The following is a 17636-nucleotide window of genomic DNA, read 5'->3' on the forward strand; positions in this document are numbered from 1 at the left end:
GTGAAGAGGGTCTAAGGTTCAAGAACGGGTTGCAAGTCTTGCAATCAGGAGATTACTACCGCGTTTGGGGTGAGCACACACCCCCTTTCCCCAGCGCCCCTCTCCATCTTCCAGCAACCTTTCCTGCAAGACCTGCACTCATTGCTTCCTGCGCATCAGACGGCTTCACCCCTTCTCTCTGGCGAAATCCCAAAACGTTATGTGGGTTTTTGAAACAAAAGACAGACCTGCTCTTTAGATTTACAGACAGCTTTATTAACTTGTTGAAAGCCAAACGCTACAGTTTCATTGTTGAAATGATGATAATAATAATAATAATAATAATAAAAATAGAAACCAAAAAGGTCACGACACCCCAAAATAATAATAATAATAGAAGTGGTACAAGTCTGCTATGGGGGTGTGGGAGTTGAGAGAGAGAGAGAAAGGAAGGAGAGATTCTCGACTAAAACAGCAGAGAATGAGATGTATATTGGGGCAAGGGGGCTTCCCTAGACGTTTTGGGGAGGGAACGCCCGTGTCCGTTCCATCTCTCCACACCCCTGCCCCAAACTTTCTCCTTCGGGGGAGAACCTGGAGGCTTTTCAGCTTCCACTTCAGTGAGAATCCAGGCAGAGCGGGGGACCCCTTGTTTCACTCAGTGTAGCAAGTAAACAAATTTCCATTCCTAGCAAAGTGGGGTATGGAGGGAAGAGGGATTGTCTGCCCTCCAAAACAGGATCTACCATCACCCAAAAGGTTCTGCCTCACCTCTCTGCTCCACCGCTAGGTGAAAAGTGACGCCCTTGGCAGGAACAGCCCTGAATGGGGTCATGAAAGCCACTGGTATCACCCCATGACCCCCACCCCCACGCACAAGCAAGAGTGTATACACCCCCTCGCTCTGGCTGCTCCCCCTACACTAATATTGTGCCCTGATTTTATTTATTTTATTGAAAAGAAAATGTGGGGGGGGGAGAGAGTCCAAATCTCCCCACTGCTTCTCTCTAGAGGTGGCACCCTGGCACCCCCTGCCCCCTGCTTCTATGTGGGTCAAAATGCCCTCGCTTGCTGTACCTGCACCAGCACAGGAGGATCCCCTCTGGGCAATCAGAGCGAAAGGACTGCCCCAAATCAAATGTGTGTGTTTGTGTGTTCCTCAGCCAATATTTCTGAAGACATTCCCAAACACACAACCCCACCCACCTCACTCCTGACAGCCCCCTGGGGAGCGAGAACTCGGGGTGGGGGTTGACTTCCAAACCCTCTCACCCAAATCCAGCTACAGGAATCCCCAAAGCTGCTTCTTTACTTGGGGGGTAGACAACAATAACAGCGCAGCCCCCTCCCCATGATCGCTATGGGCTGGGCGAACGAGACCGGTCTTGAGTTTTTTAAAAACAAGAGTGCTTTCAAAGGAAAAGCGGGGTGGTGTGGGGGGCAGAGATGTCGATTCCATAAACGCAACACAGTAAACCAACCAACCGACGATTTGAAAAGAGGGGAGGAAAAGCAGGTCGCTGGGTCTCAGTAGTATGGACGTCTGGGATTGTTCTGTAGTGGAGGAAGAGGAAGAAAACATGGTCAGAGGACGAGTTAGGAGGGCTAAGGGGAGCACAGGAGAGCCTCAGTCCCCTCCCCCCAACATCCACCTCTGCAGAGAAAAGATGACAAGTGGCCTGGGTGGGCTGTGGGTGCGGACTGGCAGCCTGTGCACGAAACCTGACAATCCTTCCCTACGGGTGCCAAGAGAAGACAAACCCCTCTGTGTAGTTCCAGCTCTCTCACAAACCTCGAGGGTGGGGCCTGCAGTAGTGCTGGGCGATATTATCATCCAAAACCAGTTTGAAGTCCATATTGTGATATCGGTTTCATACTTTTAGACCTGGCAATATATCACAAATCATGGTGTGTGTTACAGCTGGGCGATACATTGTCCAAAATGACATCCACATCATGATCCTGGTTTCATAACCGCTGACCTGGCAATGTATTGTGAATCATGATGTGTGTGTGCACACTATGCAAAAATCACAACGTGGGGAAAACCGTGAAGCCAACCAACGCCTCTACATAGCTCCATCCTTATTTCAGACACTAATATATATATTGTGATGTTTAGCTGGCAATATATCACGAAGCTGAAAACCAGATTATCGCCCAACCCTGAGAGGCACAGAAGCAACTCATTCTAGGTCTGCTCCCATCCTCCTCCCTGCCGACTTAAGTGAAGGGCAGCACTGAGATTAGAAGAGCGAAGGAAGTTGGCAGGGGGGCTGCATGTCAGGGCTGCATGTCAGGAGGCCCTGTCAGTGGGGCAGGGGTTGGAAGTCGGTGGCATAGGGTTAAGAAGAACACAGAATGAGCTCCAGGCAATCTCACCAGCGGGTTGGGCCGGAATCTGTAGGCCAGCATCATCCTCTTGCGGAACGCTTCGTATTCATCGTCCTCCTTGGTCAGATCGGCGGGGCGGTCGATCCCAAACCCCGCCCCGTCTACTGCTGTCACGCCCCTGTTTCAAGGAAGAAAAAGAGGCTAAGTTGATTTTCCATGGTTGCTTCTTAGGAAAGGATTCAGAAGCTGACTTGTACCAGGGACAGATTCTTACCACCCAGTGGGCAAGGCACACGCTCCACCAACGGAGCTTCCAGACTGGTGTTGGCATCCATCTGTCTCAAGAGACAATGGAGTGTGCCTCTGGGGGTGAAGCCAAACTGCTGTGTGAGCAGCACCGAAGTGGCCTCCCTGGGACACGTCCAGGAAGGCACCGTATGAGGGAAGGCCGTATCTTCCTATATACATAAGAACGTGAGGTTGTGGTCATGGTGCAGTTCATGTAGCTGCCAGTGGGTGGCCACGCCAACTCCTGCACGATGGCAGGCAGGAGAGGGAGAACACTGTTGGGGGCACAAAGGAGCTGGGGGCGAACAGAGGGGACAGGTGACATGCAAAAGGGAGGGTTGGTCAGGTGTAGGAGGGAAAGGGGTTGGTGGGGAGGTGAGTAGGAGTAGCAGACCCTAGTAAAAAAAACAAAACCAAGAGGAGGTGGAGGAGAGAGATGGAGACAAGGTGCATACTTGTTGACGGGGGCCTTGATGCCCTGCTTCTCCGAGCCCAGGCCTTCGCCCTCCTTCCATCCCATCTTCATCAACATTTGGAAACCAATGTTCTCCACGGTCAGCTTGAACTCCTTGTATTCGGAGTAGTCTGGCTCGCGACCTTCCTGTAAGGTTGAAGAAAACCAGGAGGCTTTGCATTGTGAGGGAGAGCAAAGTTGGGGTGTGTGTGCTGCTTACAAAAGCTCTGGGGCACAGGTGCCTTGGATCACCTCCTAACGCCACCCCCGGAGGGTGGCCCCACTTGGCATTTGATTTCCTCGAGAGGAGGTGGAAGGTGAAAGCTTCTCTGGAAAGGAGCAGCCAGCCAGCCACAAACAGAACCATTTCCCTCTCCACTACGGGCAGGGCTCAGGGCTCAGTGGCAAGGGAACTGCCCTCTGCTCATGCTCAGGGGCAGTTCCAAACCAGGTCAAAGGCTTAATGAGAGCATAGCTGAAATCAAACTCTGCTGTTACTAACACTAAGAGATTTGCAGAATCCAGCAGAAGGATCTGTCCAGCCCAGTTTCTGGGATCCCACAAGGGAGAACGCACTCCCTGCAAGCTTGTTTCCGGCATGTGGCACTTAGAGGTGTGTGTGAGAGACGGGGAGGGGGGCCTGAAGAGCAGAGGGTGCAAAAGCATGTTACCTTCAGGGCCTTGAAGGTCTCCATGAACTTCTCCAGCTCGTCAGGTGGCAGGAAATCCCCAATGAAATGCTTCCCACGGCCCATTTGAGTCAGCTGCTCCGCCCACTCTGAGAGAGGAGGATGAGAGGACATGGGGGGGGGGGGGAGAGGCAGACGGGTTAAAAGCAGCAGCCAGCCAGGTGCCCAGATGGGAAACCCAGAAGCAGGACCTGAGAATAAGAGCAACTCTCCACTCCTGTGATTTCCAGAAACGGAGAAGCATTGCTGCCCATGACTGTGGAGGAAGAGCACAGCTACTGTGGCTGCAGCCGTTGATCGCCTGGCCCTCCGCCATGAATTTGCCCAGTCCTCTTTTACAGCCACCTAAAGATGCGCTGCTGCCTCCTGCGGAAGCGAGCTCCATAGTGAACGCTGTGCTGTGTGGAGAGGCAGCACAACCTCAACTCTTCAAATGTGAAGTTCTTCTTTCATTGTTTTTTAAGGAACAAATGCACCAGCTGCTGAAAAAGCGAAGGGTCTTATTGCCTTGCCAGTGTGGAAACTCTTCTGTGGATTAACCAGAAGGCATGCAAGAGACAAACCCCTTGAAGACCTGGGCGACATTACGGTGAATAGTCTGAAACAGGTATGAGCCAGTGATACATTATGGCTCCCCAGCCACGGCCAGCACAGCACACCTCACTCCCGCCTGCCTGCCTGTGCTGTGCTGGCAGCAGCCAGCGATGTACTGCCAGCTCAAGTTGCCTTGATCAGCTGAGTCCCCTGCTTCTGGCTCACGACTCCTCTTGTGTGGCTTCCAGAAATGGGAATATGCAGAAGCGCCTAGTGCAGCCTTTCTCAACTTTGGGTCCCCAGATGTTGTTGAACTACAAGTCCCATCACCCCTAGCTAGCAAGGCCAGAGCTCAGGGATGATGGAAGTTGTAGTCCAACAACATCTGGAGACCCAAGTTTGAGAAAGGCTGCACTAGGGCCTGCCATCCCATCTTGCCTACCACCAGGCCCCCACTGCCAGACATACACACCTCTTGTCTTGTCCATCTCCATGCGCCTCAGCTGATGCTCCCAGGTGCCCAGCTCGCTGTCCACCTCCTCGTCGCTGTCATAGCCGGACTGGTGCTCCTTGACCGTCTTCTCCCACATGATCTGCATCTCCTGCATGGCCTGCTTGTGCTTCATGATCATGTCGTACATCTGCTGCATCTGGGAGCGGGTGGAGAAAGAAGAAGCCGTGACTGACGGGTGACAGAATGAAGCTTTCCCCCACCCCTGCAGAAGTCGGATGGGCCCACCAAACTGGGCCCCCGCTTGAGGAAGACTCGAACTCCTGACGGCAGGTAGCAAGCGTTGAGAGAGCGGAGATGTGAACTCGTTACCTCTTGCTGCTCCTTCAGCTGCTTCCTCTGGGCGTCCGAAAGCTCCGTCACCCCCACCAGCCCAACGGGCTTCCCCTTCTCATAGCCGAGGCCTTTGAGGTCCTGCACTGAAGACAAGGAGGAGAATCGGAAGGGTTAGCCCTGACTGCACACTGTGGGAGACAGTACCCCTCCCCCCACTTCTATCTGTGCCCAACACAGGAAGCGGATGGCCAGGAGGAGTGAGGTGGGGGAAGAAGGAGTCAAGAGATTAGATTTCTTTTTTCACATATACTGCAATAGCTCACAAGCTTAGTGTCAGGGCTGACACAGGTCAGCACGAAAGATGCCAGGCTTTCGTCAGTTCCTTTATTCAAGGAAACAGCATACAACTTAGCAACCCTTCCCAGGTGGTCTTGCCTCTATGGAGCCGTTGCCAGGACTGAAGGTCCCTGCCTTCCACCCTCTCTAAGGCTCCTCCTCTCCCAGATGTTTCCCAAGCAGTCTCAAGCTGTGCCTGCGCACCTCTAGCCTCTGTTTTGCCCTCCTCATTATTCTGCGCATTCTCAAAGACTAGGGTGGAGGGAGCTTGTCACAGCCAGAAAGAGGAGAGACTCCCTGGATTCTTCTGCAGCCTCTTGGACTCCCCCCCCCCCCAACTGCTTCAGCCTCAGAGTCTGAACTGCTCCCTGTAGCAGCCTCCTCCTGCTCACGAAACCCTGTTGCTCCGTCAGCATCCGGCACACCTTCCCAATCTTCTCCCTCTGACCTCTGCTCGGTGCCCCACCACCGACTCCCAGGCTCTGAGCCTTCCTCCTCTGGGGGTTCCCTGGCTGCTGCCTCCCACCAGTCTGTGACACACTTGGAGTCGCTATGGCCTGCCGACTCCATCAACAGTAGGCTGCATCCAGCTGGGTCGGATTATACAAATGTATGGAAGAGAGGGCTACTGATGGCTACTAGCCATTAAGGCTGTGCTCTGCCTCCATGGTCAGAGGCAGTGATGCTTCTGAATTCCAGCTGCTGGAAACCGCAGGAGAGGAGAGGGCTCTTGGGCTCAGATCCTGCCTGCTGATTTCCCACCTGGTTGGCCACTGTGAGTGTGGGACCCTGGACTCAGATGGGTCTCCTTGGCCTGATTCAGCGGCCAGGCTCTTCTTAGTTTCTTCTGACCCCTAAGAGGAGCCTCCATGGAGAGAGCCAGTCTACCATAGAATGGTGAGAAGGCTACAGCTCTCTGTTCCTGCTTCTGGGGCAGCTGGCTGGCCAGTGTGGGCACAGGAGGGCCTCCCCTCTAAATCAGTCCAGGAGTGCCCTGGTCTCTAGGGATGAACAAAGTGCTGCCCGACCCGCAACCGCCACTCACCTGACAACGGGGTGGGCGAGGGGTCCTTGGTCTGCTGAGCGAGCTCTGGGGGAGGCAAGTCCACCTTCTCCTCTTCTGGGCCCCACCGGCTTTTCCTCTTTTTTTTGGTGGCAGGCGCAGGTGGCAGTGGCTGTGGCTGCGGTTGCGGGGGCTTTGCAGGAGGGGCGGCTGGTGTAGGCAGCAGTGCCACTGAGGAGGAGGAGGAGGAGGAGGAGGAGGAAGAGGAAGAGGAAGGAGAGGGAGCCCCCTTGGGAGGGACTTTGCGTTTCAGGTTGGCTGCCGGGATGGGAGGGACCCCCTCAGCGTCGTCGTTGGCTTTCCGGTATTCCTCCAGCTTCTGCCGGTAATACTTGTAGCCGGAGCTGCCAGGCTCATACAAAAATCTGCAGAAGGAGCATAAAGGTAAAGGGATCCCGAATGTTAGGTCCAGTCGCGGATGACTCTGGGGTTGCGGCACTCATCTCGCTTTACTGGCTGAGGGAGCCGGTGTACAGCTTCCGGGTCATGTGGCCAGCATGACTAAGCCGCTTCTGGCGAACCAGAGCAGCGCACGGAAACGCCGTTTACCTTCCCGCCAGAGTGGTACCTATTTATCTACTTGCACTTCATGCTTCTGAACTGCTAGGTTGGCAGGAGCAGGGACCGAGCAATGGGAGCTCACCACGTCACAGGGATTCAAACTGCCAACCTTCTGATCGGCAAGCCCTAGGCTCTATGGTTTAACCCACAGCGCCACCTGCATCCCGCAAAAGGAGCGTACAAAGGCCAATTAAAGGGAAGAAAATCTATTTCAAATAAAGTTGTTATTATTATTATTATTATTATTATTATTATTATTAATATTAATATTAAATACATTAATAATTTTTGTTGGATTTTTAAGAACGAGAACAATGAATGTCACATTTTTCCAACAAGAACTGTTCAAAACATGGAAGTTGGAAATCTCCCACAATGGTAATGTTCGAAATACCCGATTTGGTGTTAAACTCAATGGAATATAAAAAAATAGTCAAAGAATGCAGCGAGCTACACATAATATATACCAAATCCTGAAGCATGTAAAAAAATAAAAATGAAACAAACTGAAATACTGTGCAAAACTTTAAAAAATGATGCACTGAGATGAAGTAATAAAATTAAGTACCGTATTTTTCGCCCCATAGGACGCACTTTTCCCCCTCCAAAAATGAAGGGGAAATGTGTGTGCGTCCTATGGGGCGAATGCAGGCTTTCGCTGAAGCCTGGAGAGCGAGAGGCATCGGTGCGCACCGACCCCTCTCTCTCTCCAGGCTTCAGGAAGCTATCCGCAAGCCGTGGGAGCCCGCGCTGGGCTCCCGCTGCTTGCGGAGAGTTGCCTGCATGACCAAGGCTGGGCGCGCTGAGCCCAGCGCCCCCAGACTTCACGCACCTCTCCGCAAGCCGCGGGAGCCCTGCGCTGGGCTCCCGCTGCTTGTGGAGAGTTGCCTGTTCTGGGGGCTGGGGTCGGGGGAAGCTCGGGCTTCCCCCGCCCCAGCCCCGCGCCTGGGGGGGGGAAATAATTCCCCCCCCCTTTATTTCCCCCCCAAAAAACTAGGTGCACCTTATGGGACGGTGCGTCCTATAGGGCGAAAAATACGGTAACCATTATTCAAAATATTCAAACAGCTGTGGCGCCACCTAGTGATATAAGGGCTGTTATGGCAAGTGGATTGATTAAAATGAAAAAATTCCCTTTTTTTCCTCACAGGTGAGCCTAGTTCACCAAAGAAAGGTGGATAGGAGGTGTAGGAGATTTATGTCAATCATACACTTTCCTCATTACTTCGTTGTTACATTTATATACCCTCCTCACCTGAAGGACTGGTTCTCACGGTGGTTCTTCAGGGCGACCATTTCCACCACGGGGCCCCCGTCGGCAACGAACCTGGCGAGCTTCTCAGCACAGTCCTTGGTCTCTTCGTCGTCTGGAGGCGAAACTTTAAGCAGGCTGTCAGTACGGTGCCCCCAACTCACACACCCAACAGCCACAAGCTCTTAATCTGGCTTTAAGGAACCCCGGGAGGGGAGGGGACGGAATAAGCGGGAAGAGGAGGGTTTAAAATTTCTCTTTCTCAGTCTGTTTCTTGCCTTTTCGCCTCCCCACTTTGATCACAAACAGAAAGGGAGGAAATAATGCCGGCTGCACTCAGAACGGATCCACAGGTAAGTCCCAATATTGTCAACTGCTCCCTGGGGGCAGTGGGGCTACCGGGGGGGGGCGCTAAGAAGGAAGGGGGTGGCAGAGGTGTAAATGACTCTCAGCCTTTGAAAAGCTGGTTTCCCCGGATCAATACCCAGAGAGGTTTAACCTTCAACCCCACTTCACAGGGCACTCTGAGAATTGTCACTCTTTGAAGGGAATACTGTACTCCCAGGCCCCTTAATGAACTACAGCTCCCAGAAGAAGCCAAGACTGTTTGCAGTGCTCTCAGGGCACTTTAAATGTATGGTCTCAGAGCATAACCACTGACATTAACTGCCTCATTGTGCACATAAAAGGGCCTGGAAAAAACTCTGATGGCTCAGAAACACCCAGAGGGCAAGAGGTTGCTCACTCCTGGCACAGATATACCCCCTCCTGGTTCTCCTCACCCCACCCTGGTCTGTTACACAAGCAGCGGCACTCACACCTGCAAACCAGAAGGCAGGCAGGCATGCTAGACCCTGTCTGAAGGAATCTGTGCCCAATTCATTGTATGGGTTTTCAGGAGGTTGGTCTACTGACTAAATGTCGCATCTGGTAAACGCCTAAGCCTGGCTGCTGCTCAGAGTCAGTGATGCGTCCGAATGCCAGTTGCCAGAACCTACAGGAGGGGAGAGGCCTCTTGCGCTCAGATCCTGCTTGTGGGTTTCCCCATTGGGGCACCTTGCTGGCCAGTTAGGGCAGGATGGTGAACTAGATCTTTTGCACGCCCTCCTCTTGCTCTGAAACACCCAAAATCCATATTCTTCACAAACAGTTTTCATTTTGACAAGCTTTTCCAGCTTGAGGTCTGCCTTAGGAGTTTTCATTCAAATTGCTTAAACCTACCTTCACAGCAGGTTTCCTAGACTGCTTTTAAAAACTATTTTTAGCTGTCTTTATGGTACGTCTGTGAATGGCCAAAAGACACGCATAGCAAGCAAATTAATTGTTAGTGCTTTGCAGGGGACTGAACTATTACTATTATTTACAGTGCTATGATTCTATGACCTGAGTGCAAGAGCAACTCTCCCCTCCTGCCGTTTCCAGCAACTGGTACTGAGAAGCATTTACTGCCTCTGAAAATATTAACAACAACAATACAAAATGTTGTAAACTATTTTTGATTGGTGCTTTGCACCCTGAAGGCAGGATATTAGTTCTTCAAGAAATAATTAAGGGTGGATCAAGAGTTAGGCATGCCCAGAGCAGGTCCCCTGGAGACACTAGGCCTCAAGTGAGCCGCCATCGATTTCAACGGATCTGAGCCAAAAGCAGCTAACAGCAACCCAAACCACGTCTACTCAGAAATGAGTTGTTCTGAATTCAATGGGGCTTCCTCTCAGGTTATGAGGGGTTAGGATAGCAGCCAAATTATCTTTTCTTAAAAAACTAAAAATCTGCGGCTTGATTTATCAGTAGATCAATCTACTGTTCTTGTTGGTTTTTTTTTTAAAGAAAGCTCTCAGCTCTAATATCATCAACACCAAACTTCACCCTCCAGATGTTTTGGCAGGCACAATGGTGTATTGTGGGAGTTGTAGTCCAAAATGTCTGTGCTGCCTGGGGCTGATGGAAGTCATAGTGCAAAACATCTGGAGGGTGACATGCTAGCCAGGCTGATCTCTATACACACCCAGCCCGTAGCCCAGAACTTTCCAAACTGTGAGTCATGACACACTAGTGTGTTGACTGCAGTGTGTAGGTGTGTTCCTCCCAGGCCTGGAAAGGGGTTAGTTTAACCTCCGGTTTGCTAGCAAAACTGAATTACTGTGTAACAAAACGATGCCTGTCTTAAAAGTGCGTCACTAAAATGAATAGTTTGGAGAGTTCTGCCTATAAAAAGATAGCTAACGCAAGAACTGCAGGAGGGGAGCAATGACCCTCGCCTTACCTTTCTGGAAAGAGGCCTCTTCTGGATCTTGACCCTTCTTCCACATTTCCGCCAGCTTTTTCCTGTAATACAGAAACTCCGGACTGTTCTTATCGTGCAGGAATCTGAAGGGTGCGAGAGAAAAAGGGGCATTAAGGGGGATCGGGTCTTGGAAGCATCCTAGTGTAAAAGGTGCACAGCAGAAGAGGTGGATAGCAACAAGCATGGAGGGGAGTCAAGGGCTGTCCTTGGCTTCCTGCACCATGACTGACCACACAAGGGAGGAACAAGAACAGCAGCAAACGTACGCAAAAGTCGGGTTGTCCTTGCAGTCCTCGAGCGCCACCTTCTCCAGATCGGGGCCCCCTTCCGCCACGACCCTGGCCAGCTTCTCCACCACTCGGCGAGTCCGGGTGTCCTCTGGGGGACAAACTTTAAGCAGGCTGTCAGTACTGGGGCTCAACTCACACACCCAACAGGCACATTACCTCTTTAAGAACCACAGCAGTAGGCCCACGAGACGGCGGGGGAGAAGGAGGGAGCGGGGTGGGTGGAACGAGGAGAAAGAGGATGAAACGATGGAACCACAGCAGGCAGCAACCTAAGCCTGATGCTTTCAATACGGGGGTGGGGGGGGGAGGAAGGCGCAGGCACGCAGGACTGACCTACCAAGACCTACTGAACACTGGGGCAGCTGTGTCTACGCTGTATTGTTTTTGGTTTTATTTTGTAAACCTCCTTGTTATTGTTTGTACAATCGCCTGGTTCACACAGTTTACTCAACTACGGTATATCAACTATATCAAACCACAGTTTACTCAACCGTGAACTATCAAACCATGGTTTTCTCAACTACAGTATATCAAGCCATGGTTTACTCAACTGTGGTCTAAACTACACCCTCCCAGCTCACTTCCCTTTTGTGTTGCATCCCTTTAAGACTGTAGGCCTAAGGGCAAAGACTCAGTGATGTGTTAGGTCCATCCTAAAAGCCCTTTTTTTGCTCAAGTGAGGGATTAATCAATAAATAAGGCTGGGGCATGGGGAGAGGGTGTTGGTCCTGACCTGGACATGTGCCTCCCTCCCTCTCAAGGCATGTTTTTAACTGCTTTTACAACACCCAGTGGAATTTTAAGAACTCAAACAAATTAAGTATCTTTTCAGCTGGCCAGAATCCCCCTTTGGAAAAACGACGGGAAGCTGTGCAGGGCAGAGGGCCCTGTTCCCTCGCTTTGTAAAGAAATGCCACTTACTTTTTATCTCCAGCCACTGCTCGTAGTCTTCCTCCTCATCCTCATCGTCTGGCGACTGGAAAACACTGAGGCGGTTGGTCACGGGCGTCTGCTTGGAATGGGTGTAGTTCTTGACCTGGTTCAGCATGCTGGTGACACTCAGGTTGGGGCGCTTCCCACTCAGTGAGGGCTTTTTTGCGGTGCTGGCAGCCGGGGGGGTTGCCGCAGAGGCCTTGGCAGAGCTGGAGGAAGCATCTGGAGGGGTGGGGAGACAGAGGCTGACATTACAGTCATACCTCGGGTTAAATATGCTTTGAGTTGAGCACATTCAAGTTGCGCTCCTTGGCAACCCGGAAGTAACGGAGTGCGTTACTTCCGGGTTTCGCCACTTGCACATGCGCAGACGCTCAAAATGACGTCACGCGCATGCACAGAAGCGGCAAAAAGCAGTGCGCATGTGCGCAGACGCACCGTCGCTAGTTACATTTAGCTCTAGATGCGAACGGGCTCCGGAACGGAGCCCGTTCGTATCTAGAGGTACCACTGTATTGTTATTATTATTAACTAAATTTATATACTGCTCTTCCTCAACAGACCACAGGGCAGTTTACAACATGTCATGAACAGGAAGGATGACAGGGAGGAGGAAGAGGATCCCGGCAAGGGGTGCAGTTGGGACTGGGACACACTGGGGATGGAGGATGGCGAGAGGATGGGGGGGTCAGTGCACAGGAACCAAAGCAGCAGGACCCACTGCAAGAGCCAGAGGGGCCCGTGTCCCCACAAACATAGCAGGCTCTGAGGCGTAGGGAGCAGCAGGAGGGTCACTCCAGAAGGCTGAGGAAGCAAGGATCCACAGCCCAGCTCCCTAGCTGTCCAGGTGGGGCTTGCTAGCTCTGGAAGGAGGGATGTGATTTCCTCAGCTGGAGTAGGCTTGGAGCAGGTGAGGGTCACATGCCTCACGAAGCCCGGATGTTGCATTCAGCATGGAAAGTACAAAAGTGAAGCAGAGCTGAGGTGCTGGGTATGCTCAACTACCTATGTTGGCAGGCCTTGGCTTCAGTGCTCCTGGACCTCTACGGGACTGGGCTTTGGTTTTGGCTCTGGGCTGTATCCTGACTGCTGGACTTGAGACTTGGCTCTGACTTTGAACTTCATTCCTGACCTTTGGACTTGTGTGGATTGACCCTTGGACCTGGCATACTGGCCTGCTGCCAGGTACACCACGGGTTCAGGACACAACATACAACACAAGATAAATATAATAGTAGTAAAACAAACAAACAAACAAACACAAACACCTCAACAACCCACCCCTCACCCTGCTTTAAAAGGACACTGTTTAAAAGCGAAAGGTCTGGGTGTAGAGGAATGCTTTCCTCTGGTGCCGAAAGATATGTAACAAAGGTGCCATGTGAGCCTCTCTGGAGAGAGCACCCTACAAACAGGAAGCGCCCACAAAGAAGGTGCATAAATTACATGTGGCAAAAAGCTCAGAGGATCCTGAAAAATTCCATGCTGTCTGGGGACAACTTAATCATGTATATAGTCAATACCTGGACTCCCTCTCCATGGTACAATGTAAAATTTAGCTTACCTAATGGTCTGCTCACTTGATTTAAATTTCTTCCTGATATATTACACTGTTTCTTTTTTTTGTATTTGTACTTCTGCAAAAATTTTTGCATTGATTTGTTTGACTTCAATAAAAGTTGAAAAAAAAAGAAAACAGGTTTCTTTGAGAGGGCTGGTGCACGAGTGTGTGCAGAAACTCACTCTACTGCATAGAAGGAAAAAACTGACATTCATTGCCCTGCCTGCTATTGACATGTGGCCCCCAAAAGATCTGTCCAGAAGAGAATACGGCTCTTTGTGCTGAAAGAAATTCCCTGCCCTTGGGACTTACAACAGGCACACAGAATTGGCAGAGTGGACTCAGGAACAAGTGCTTACCGCTGCCCAACTTCTCCTTCTGAAGCTTGAGGAACTGCTGGAGGAAACTCCCATCATTGGCAAATTTGTTGGAAACAGAGCTTTCTCCATCTCCGCTGTCATCACTGTGGCGTTAAAGGGGGAGGAGGTTAGAGGCCACAGCGCTGCTGTGGAGCACAGCTTCCCCCCACCAGCAAAAAATAATAATAATCCAATAACTAAGACTCCCTCCCTTCGCAAATTAAGCCTATGCTCATTCTTACGGAGTTCTATCACTGTTTTCAAAAGACTCACAAAAGGAGGACTGTGTGTCCTCGGTTGCCATCCCATCCCCTTGACTTCCACGTGATCTGTGTGCTGATGCCACAAGACTGGAAGGAAGCTCAGAGTGACTGCTCATGCCAGGAATATCTGGCCCCTGGCAGATGCTGAGCAGGAGATTGCATCAAAACAGCAGCCAGCCTCATAATCTGATTGCTAAATTTTGAGCATCAGGAATAATTTAATGCTCAATTCACACCTGAGGCAAATGCAGTCAGCCTCTCCTCAGAGGTCAGCTGGAATGGGACACGAGAAGAGCAGGGACTCACTCAGAGACACTTACTTTGTGTATTTATCACTTATGTGCTTTCCTGCATCCTCTGGCCCCATCACACAGGCATTGCCTGCCCATTGCTCCCAGCCTATCAGAAAGGTATGAACAATGCAATCCTACGTACTCGCTGGCCTGCGAGGCCTGCTTACTAGCCAAGTGGCTGCGCTTGGCTTGACGCTCCAGCTTGGCCTCGATCTCCCGCTTCTTTTGGGCGATCAGCTTCTCCTGGTGGAGGATGTTCACATTGGTCTTCTCCGATTTGGGCATCGTGATGCCAAACCACCGGCTGGTTTTCCCTGGCCGAGAAGAAGGGGCACCAGAAGAAAACAAAAGAAATTATATTAACCCTTCATATAATCATTGCAAAGGGAAAGAGGTTCAAAGGACATCTGTTACAACCCTCAGCTGAAAGCAGGATCTGGTATGTAGATAAGTCAAAACAATGGTCCAAATAGCTAAGCACTGCCTACACTGACTGGCAGTGGCTCTTGCCAGGATTTCAGACAGCCTGAAGATGTCAGGGATTGAGTCCAGTGTTAAGAAATTCAGATATATAAGCTAGGAGCCAAAAGGCTCCTTAAACAAAGGTTACAGCTGCCAAACCAGAACGTCTAGTTGCCATTTTTGGGCATGATGGCTCTAAAATCTTATTTTTTCAAAGGATGGACTGAATGTGATTGATTCTCAGTTAAACATCTGGCTAGTTTAGAGGATAACCTTGAGCTAGGTTAAGAACTCTGAGAACTTAAAGAAGAAAAGTCACTTTATCCAGGGACAGCCCGCATATCTATTGGCCTATTCTGACCTCTTTTTCTTAAAAGTGACAAGGACGATTCATAATTTAAGAATATCCTTCACAACTCTTGAGCAGGGCAGTGGGGTAAGCAAGGACAAGCAACAACAATTACAGTGATACCTCTGGTTACAAACGTAATCCGTTCCGAAGGCCCGTTCTTAACCTGAAACCTGAGGTACCACTTTAGCTAATGGGGCCTCCCGCTGCCACCACACAATTTCTGTTCTCACCCTGAGGTAAAGTTCTTAACCCAAGGTACTATTTCCAGGTTAGCGGAGTCTGTAACCCGAAGAATTTGTAACCCTAAGCGTTTGTAACAGGAGGTACCACTGTAACTATGATGTTGTTCACTGCTCCTGCTCAGGCTGCACAGAAAAAGCATCTTGGTTAGAGAAATTTGTTCTCTATTGTGCAGATAAAATATAACGGATAGAATTCTACAGGATGCAGTATTAGTGAGTGAAAACAGCCCAGATCCAGTGATTCCCCAGATGTGGGGAGACGTCAGGCACCATCCTGGCACTTGGGCATCTTCACTCGGTTGCAAGTGGTCAAAAGGCAGGTGCAAAATGAATACAGTGGTACCTCGGGTTACAGACGCTTCAGGTTAAGAACAGTTTCAAGTTAAGAACAGTTTCAGGTTAAGAACAGACCTCCAGAACGAATTATGTTCTTAACCCGAGGTACCACTGTACTTAAGATGTTTAGTATGGTTAAGACGCTTTGGACTGCCTCGGGTGAAATGAAGCGGCTAAAGAATTTAATTATTATTAATAGTAGTAACAATAATAACGACGAGACCTGCAGTAATAGCTTGGCGACCCCCAAAGCAGCCGCAGCAGAGAAGGAGCTTGGAAGGCCCAGCGAAGGAAGAAAAAGGGGTTGTTTATTAATACGGGGGGGAGCCAATTCGTGGGGGCCCAGTGGGGAGGGAGAAGAGAGTGGGGCGGGGGGGGCTTACCTGACTGGAAAGGGGCGGGGCGGGGGAGGGCAGACTCACCTGGCGCATCTTTGCTGCCGTCCATCGCTCTCAGGATGTCCCCACCCTTCTCCCACAATGCACCGCGCGGAAAGCCCGCCGCCAGCGTCGTTGACGCAGGCGCGTTGCATTCTGGGGGGCCGGAGAGGAGAAAGGAGAGGCAAGATGGTCACTCCCGGATGGATGCTGGGAATTGTAGTCCACGCCTGGTTGAGAGGGAGGGGGATGCGCGGAAAGCAGAGAGGTGAAGAAGGCGTTCTTTTCAAGCCAGCGGCTTCTCTGAGGGTTCTTAACACCGGCTTCGGCTGCTGCTGCAGGGAGCATAAAGTAGCTGGGAAGCGAGGAGCGGGAGACGGGGCGGACTACGATTCCCGGCAAGCGCTGCGCGGGGTTTCCGATAATTGCGGGAGGGGAGAAAGCTGCTCTCGCGAGACTTGGAGACTCAATGAAAGGAGAGGCAGGCGCTCTCGCGAGTTTTGTGGAAATTAAGCTTCCCCTCCCCATTCCTTAGTATAGTTTGCTAAGGGACTACATTTCCCATGAGGCGAAGGGAAGTGGGAGAAAATACTCCTTCATAATAATGCTTGATGATATTAATATTGAGTGATACTAATATTTAGCAATATTATTAAAATAATTGGATTTATTTTGACTGAGGACATTTGAACCTCGCCTTTCAAGGAGGATGCTCCCTACCGTTTATAAACAATTATATACGAGGAACTGTAGCTAGCAGGTTTTTTAATATTACTGTGCTGTATTTCGTATAATAGCGTACTGTACTATAACATTATGGTAAATATGTACTATTATCTGCTATAACATAACTACAGTATTATTATAATAGAAATATATAATAGGATATTTCTATCGTTTTGGTTTTATATCTTTTCATCGTTTTAAATATAGAAATACAGAAATACTATATGTTATGATCCTTGTATGTTGCTAAATTATTATCCTTGAAAGGATTATAATTTAAATCCTTAGTGTTTTATATTATTATTTTTACATTAATAATTCGTTGTAAATACTTTATAATAGCAGTCATGCTTTTAGTACTTTGCGTGAAATGGCCTTTTGAATTTTATTAAAAGCTGTTTTTAATTATGCAATTTAAATCGTTACAAGGTAGTGATTTTTTTTTTTGTATTGCATTATGAATAATAGTTAACATTTCTATCTTGGGAAGTGAACACCGAACTAACAGAGCACCATTGTTTAAAGTTAAAAACAACAGTTAAAATTAAATGAAGGCTGAAAACAATTCAAGTTTACAATGTAAATTGCTATAGGAGGGCAATAAAATTTGTATTACTAATTTTTTGTTGTTAAATCCCGGACCACACGAGCCAAAAAGTTAAGACAATGGAATAAAAAAAAAAAACATTTTAAAACGTTTTTTTTTAAAAAAAAATTAACTAACCTGGCTGACTCCAAAACCGCCACGCGTGCCACAGTTTTGTGGGGAGGCGGCACACAAATTAAAAATGAAACAGAAATAATAAAAAAACAGAAATACTGTACACAAAGTGTCAGCCGGTGTGCGGAAGAAAAAATCTCGCGAGAGGAGCGCATCT

The 17636-nt window shown here is 49.8% G+C and overlaps 1 protein-coding gene across 2 annotated transcripts; it reads right to left on the reverse strand.

Moving 5' to 3' along the window:
* Window positions 1-233: 233 nt before the first annotated feature.
* On the reverse strand, window positions 234-17600 carry SUGP1 (SURP and G-patch domain containing 1). 2 transcript variants are annotated; one of them, XM_083594557.1, is made up of 14 exons: window positions 17483-17600; window positions 14406-14577; window positions 13708-13811; window positions 11776-12009; window positions 10831-10954; window positions 10544-10647; window positions 8281-8404; window positions 6447-6829; window positions 5102-5208; window positions 4751-4928; window positions 3727-3833; window positions 3057-3202; window positions 2362-2491; window positions 234-1533 (listed from the first exon to the last, which is right to left on the reverse strand). In XM_083594557.1, the coding sequence occupies exons 2-14, from the start codon at window positions 14546-14548 to the stop codon at window positions 1507-1509; spliced, it is 1911 nt and encodes a 636-aa protein (XP_083450683.1). In that variant the 5' UTR covers window positions 14549-14577; window positions 17483-17600; the 3' UTR covers window positions 234-1506. The 2 variants fall into 2 exon arrangements, with proteins under 2 accessions (XP_083450683.1, XP_083450682.1); XM_083594556.1 differs by lacking the exon at window positions 17483-17600 and adding an exon at window positions 16078-16222.
* Between the last annotated feature and the right edge of the window lie 36 nt (window positions 17601-17636).

This window comes from Podarcis filfolensis, assembly GCF_964270895.1.
Source record: "Podarcis filfolensis genome assembly, chromosome: 18".
NCBI classification, from domain to species: Eukaryota; Metazoa; Chordata; class Lepidosauria; order Squamata; family Lacertidae; genus Podarcis; species Podarcis filfolensis.

Coding starts and splice junctions, on each gene's coding strand:
- SUGP1 (XM_083594556.1), bottom strand. CDS start 16,102: ATGGACGGCAGCAAAGATGCGCCAG. Junction 5,209..6,446: donor CTCGCCCACCCCGTTGTCAG/GTGAGTGGCGGT, acceptor CCTTGTCTTCAG/TGCAGGACCTCAAAGGCCTC. Junction 3,203..3,726: donor AGACCTTCAAGGCCCTGAAG/GTAACATGCTTT, acceptor TCAACCTTACAG/GAAGGTCGCGAGCCAGACTA.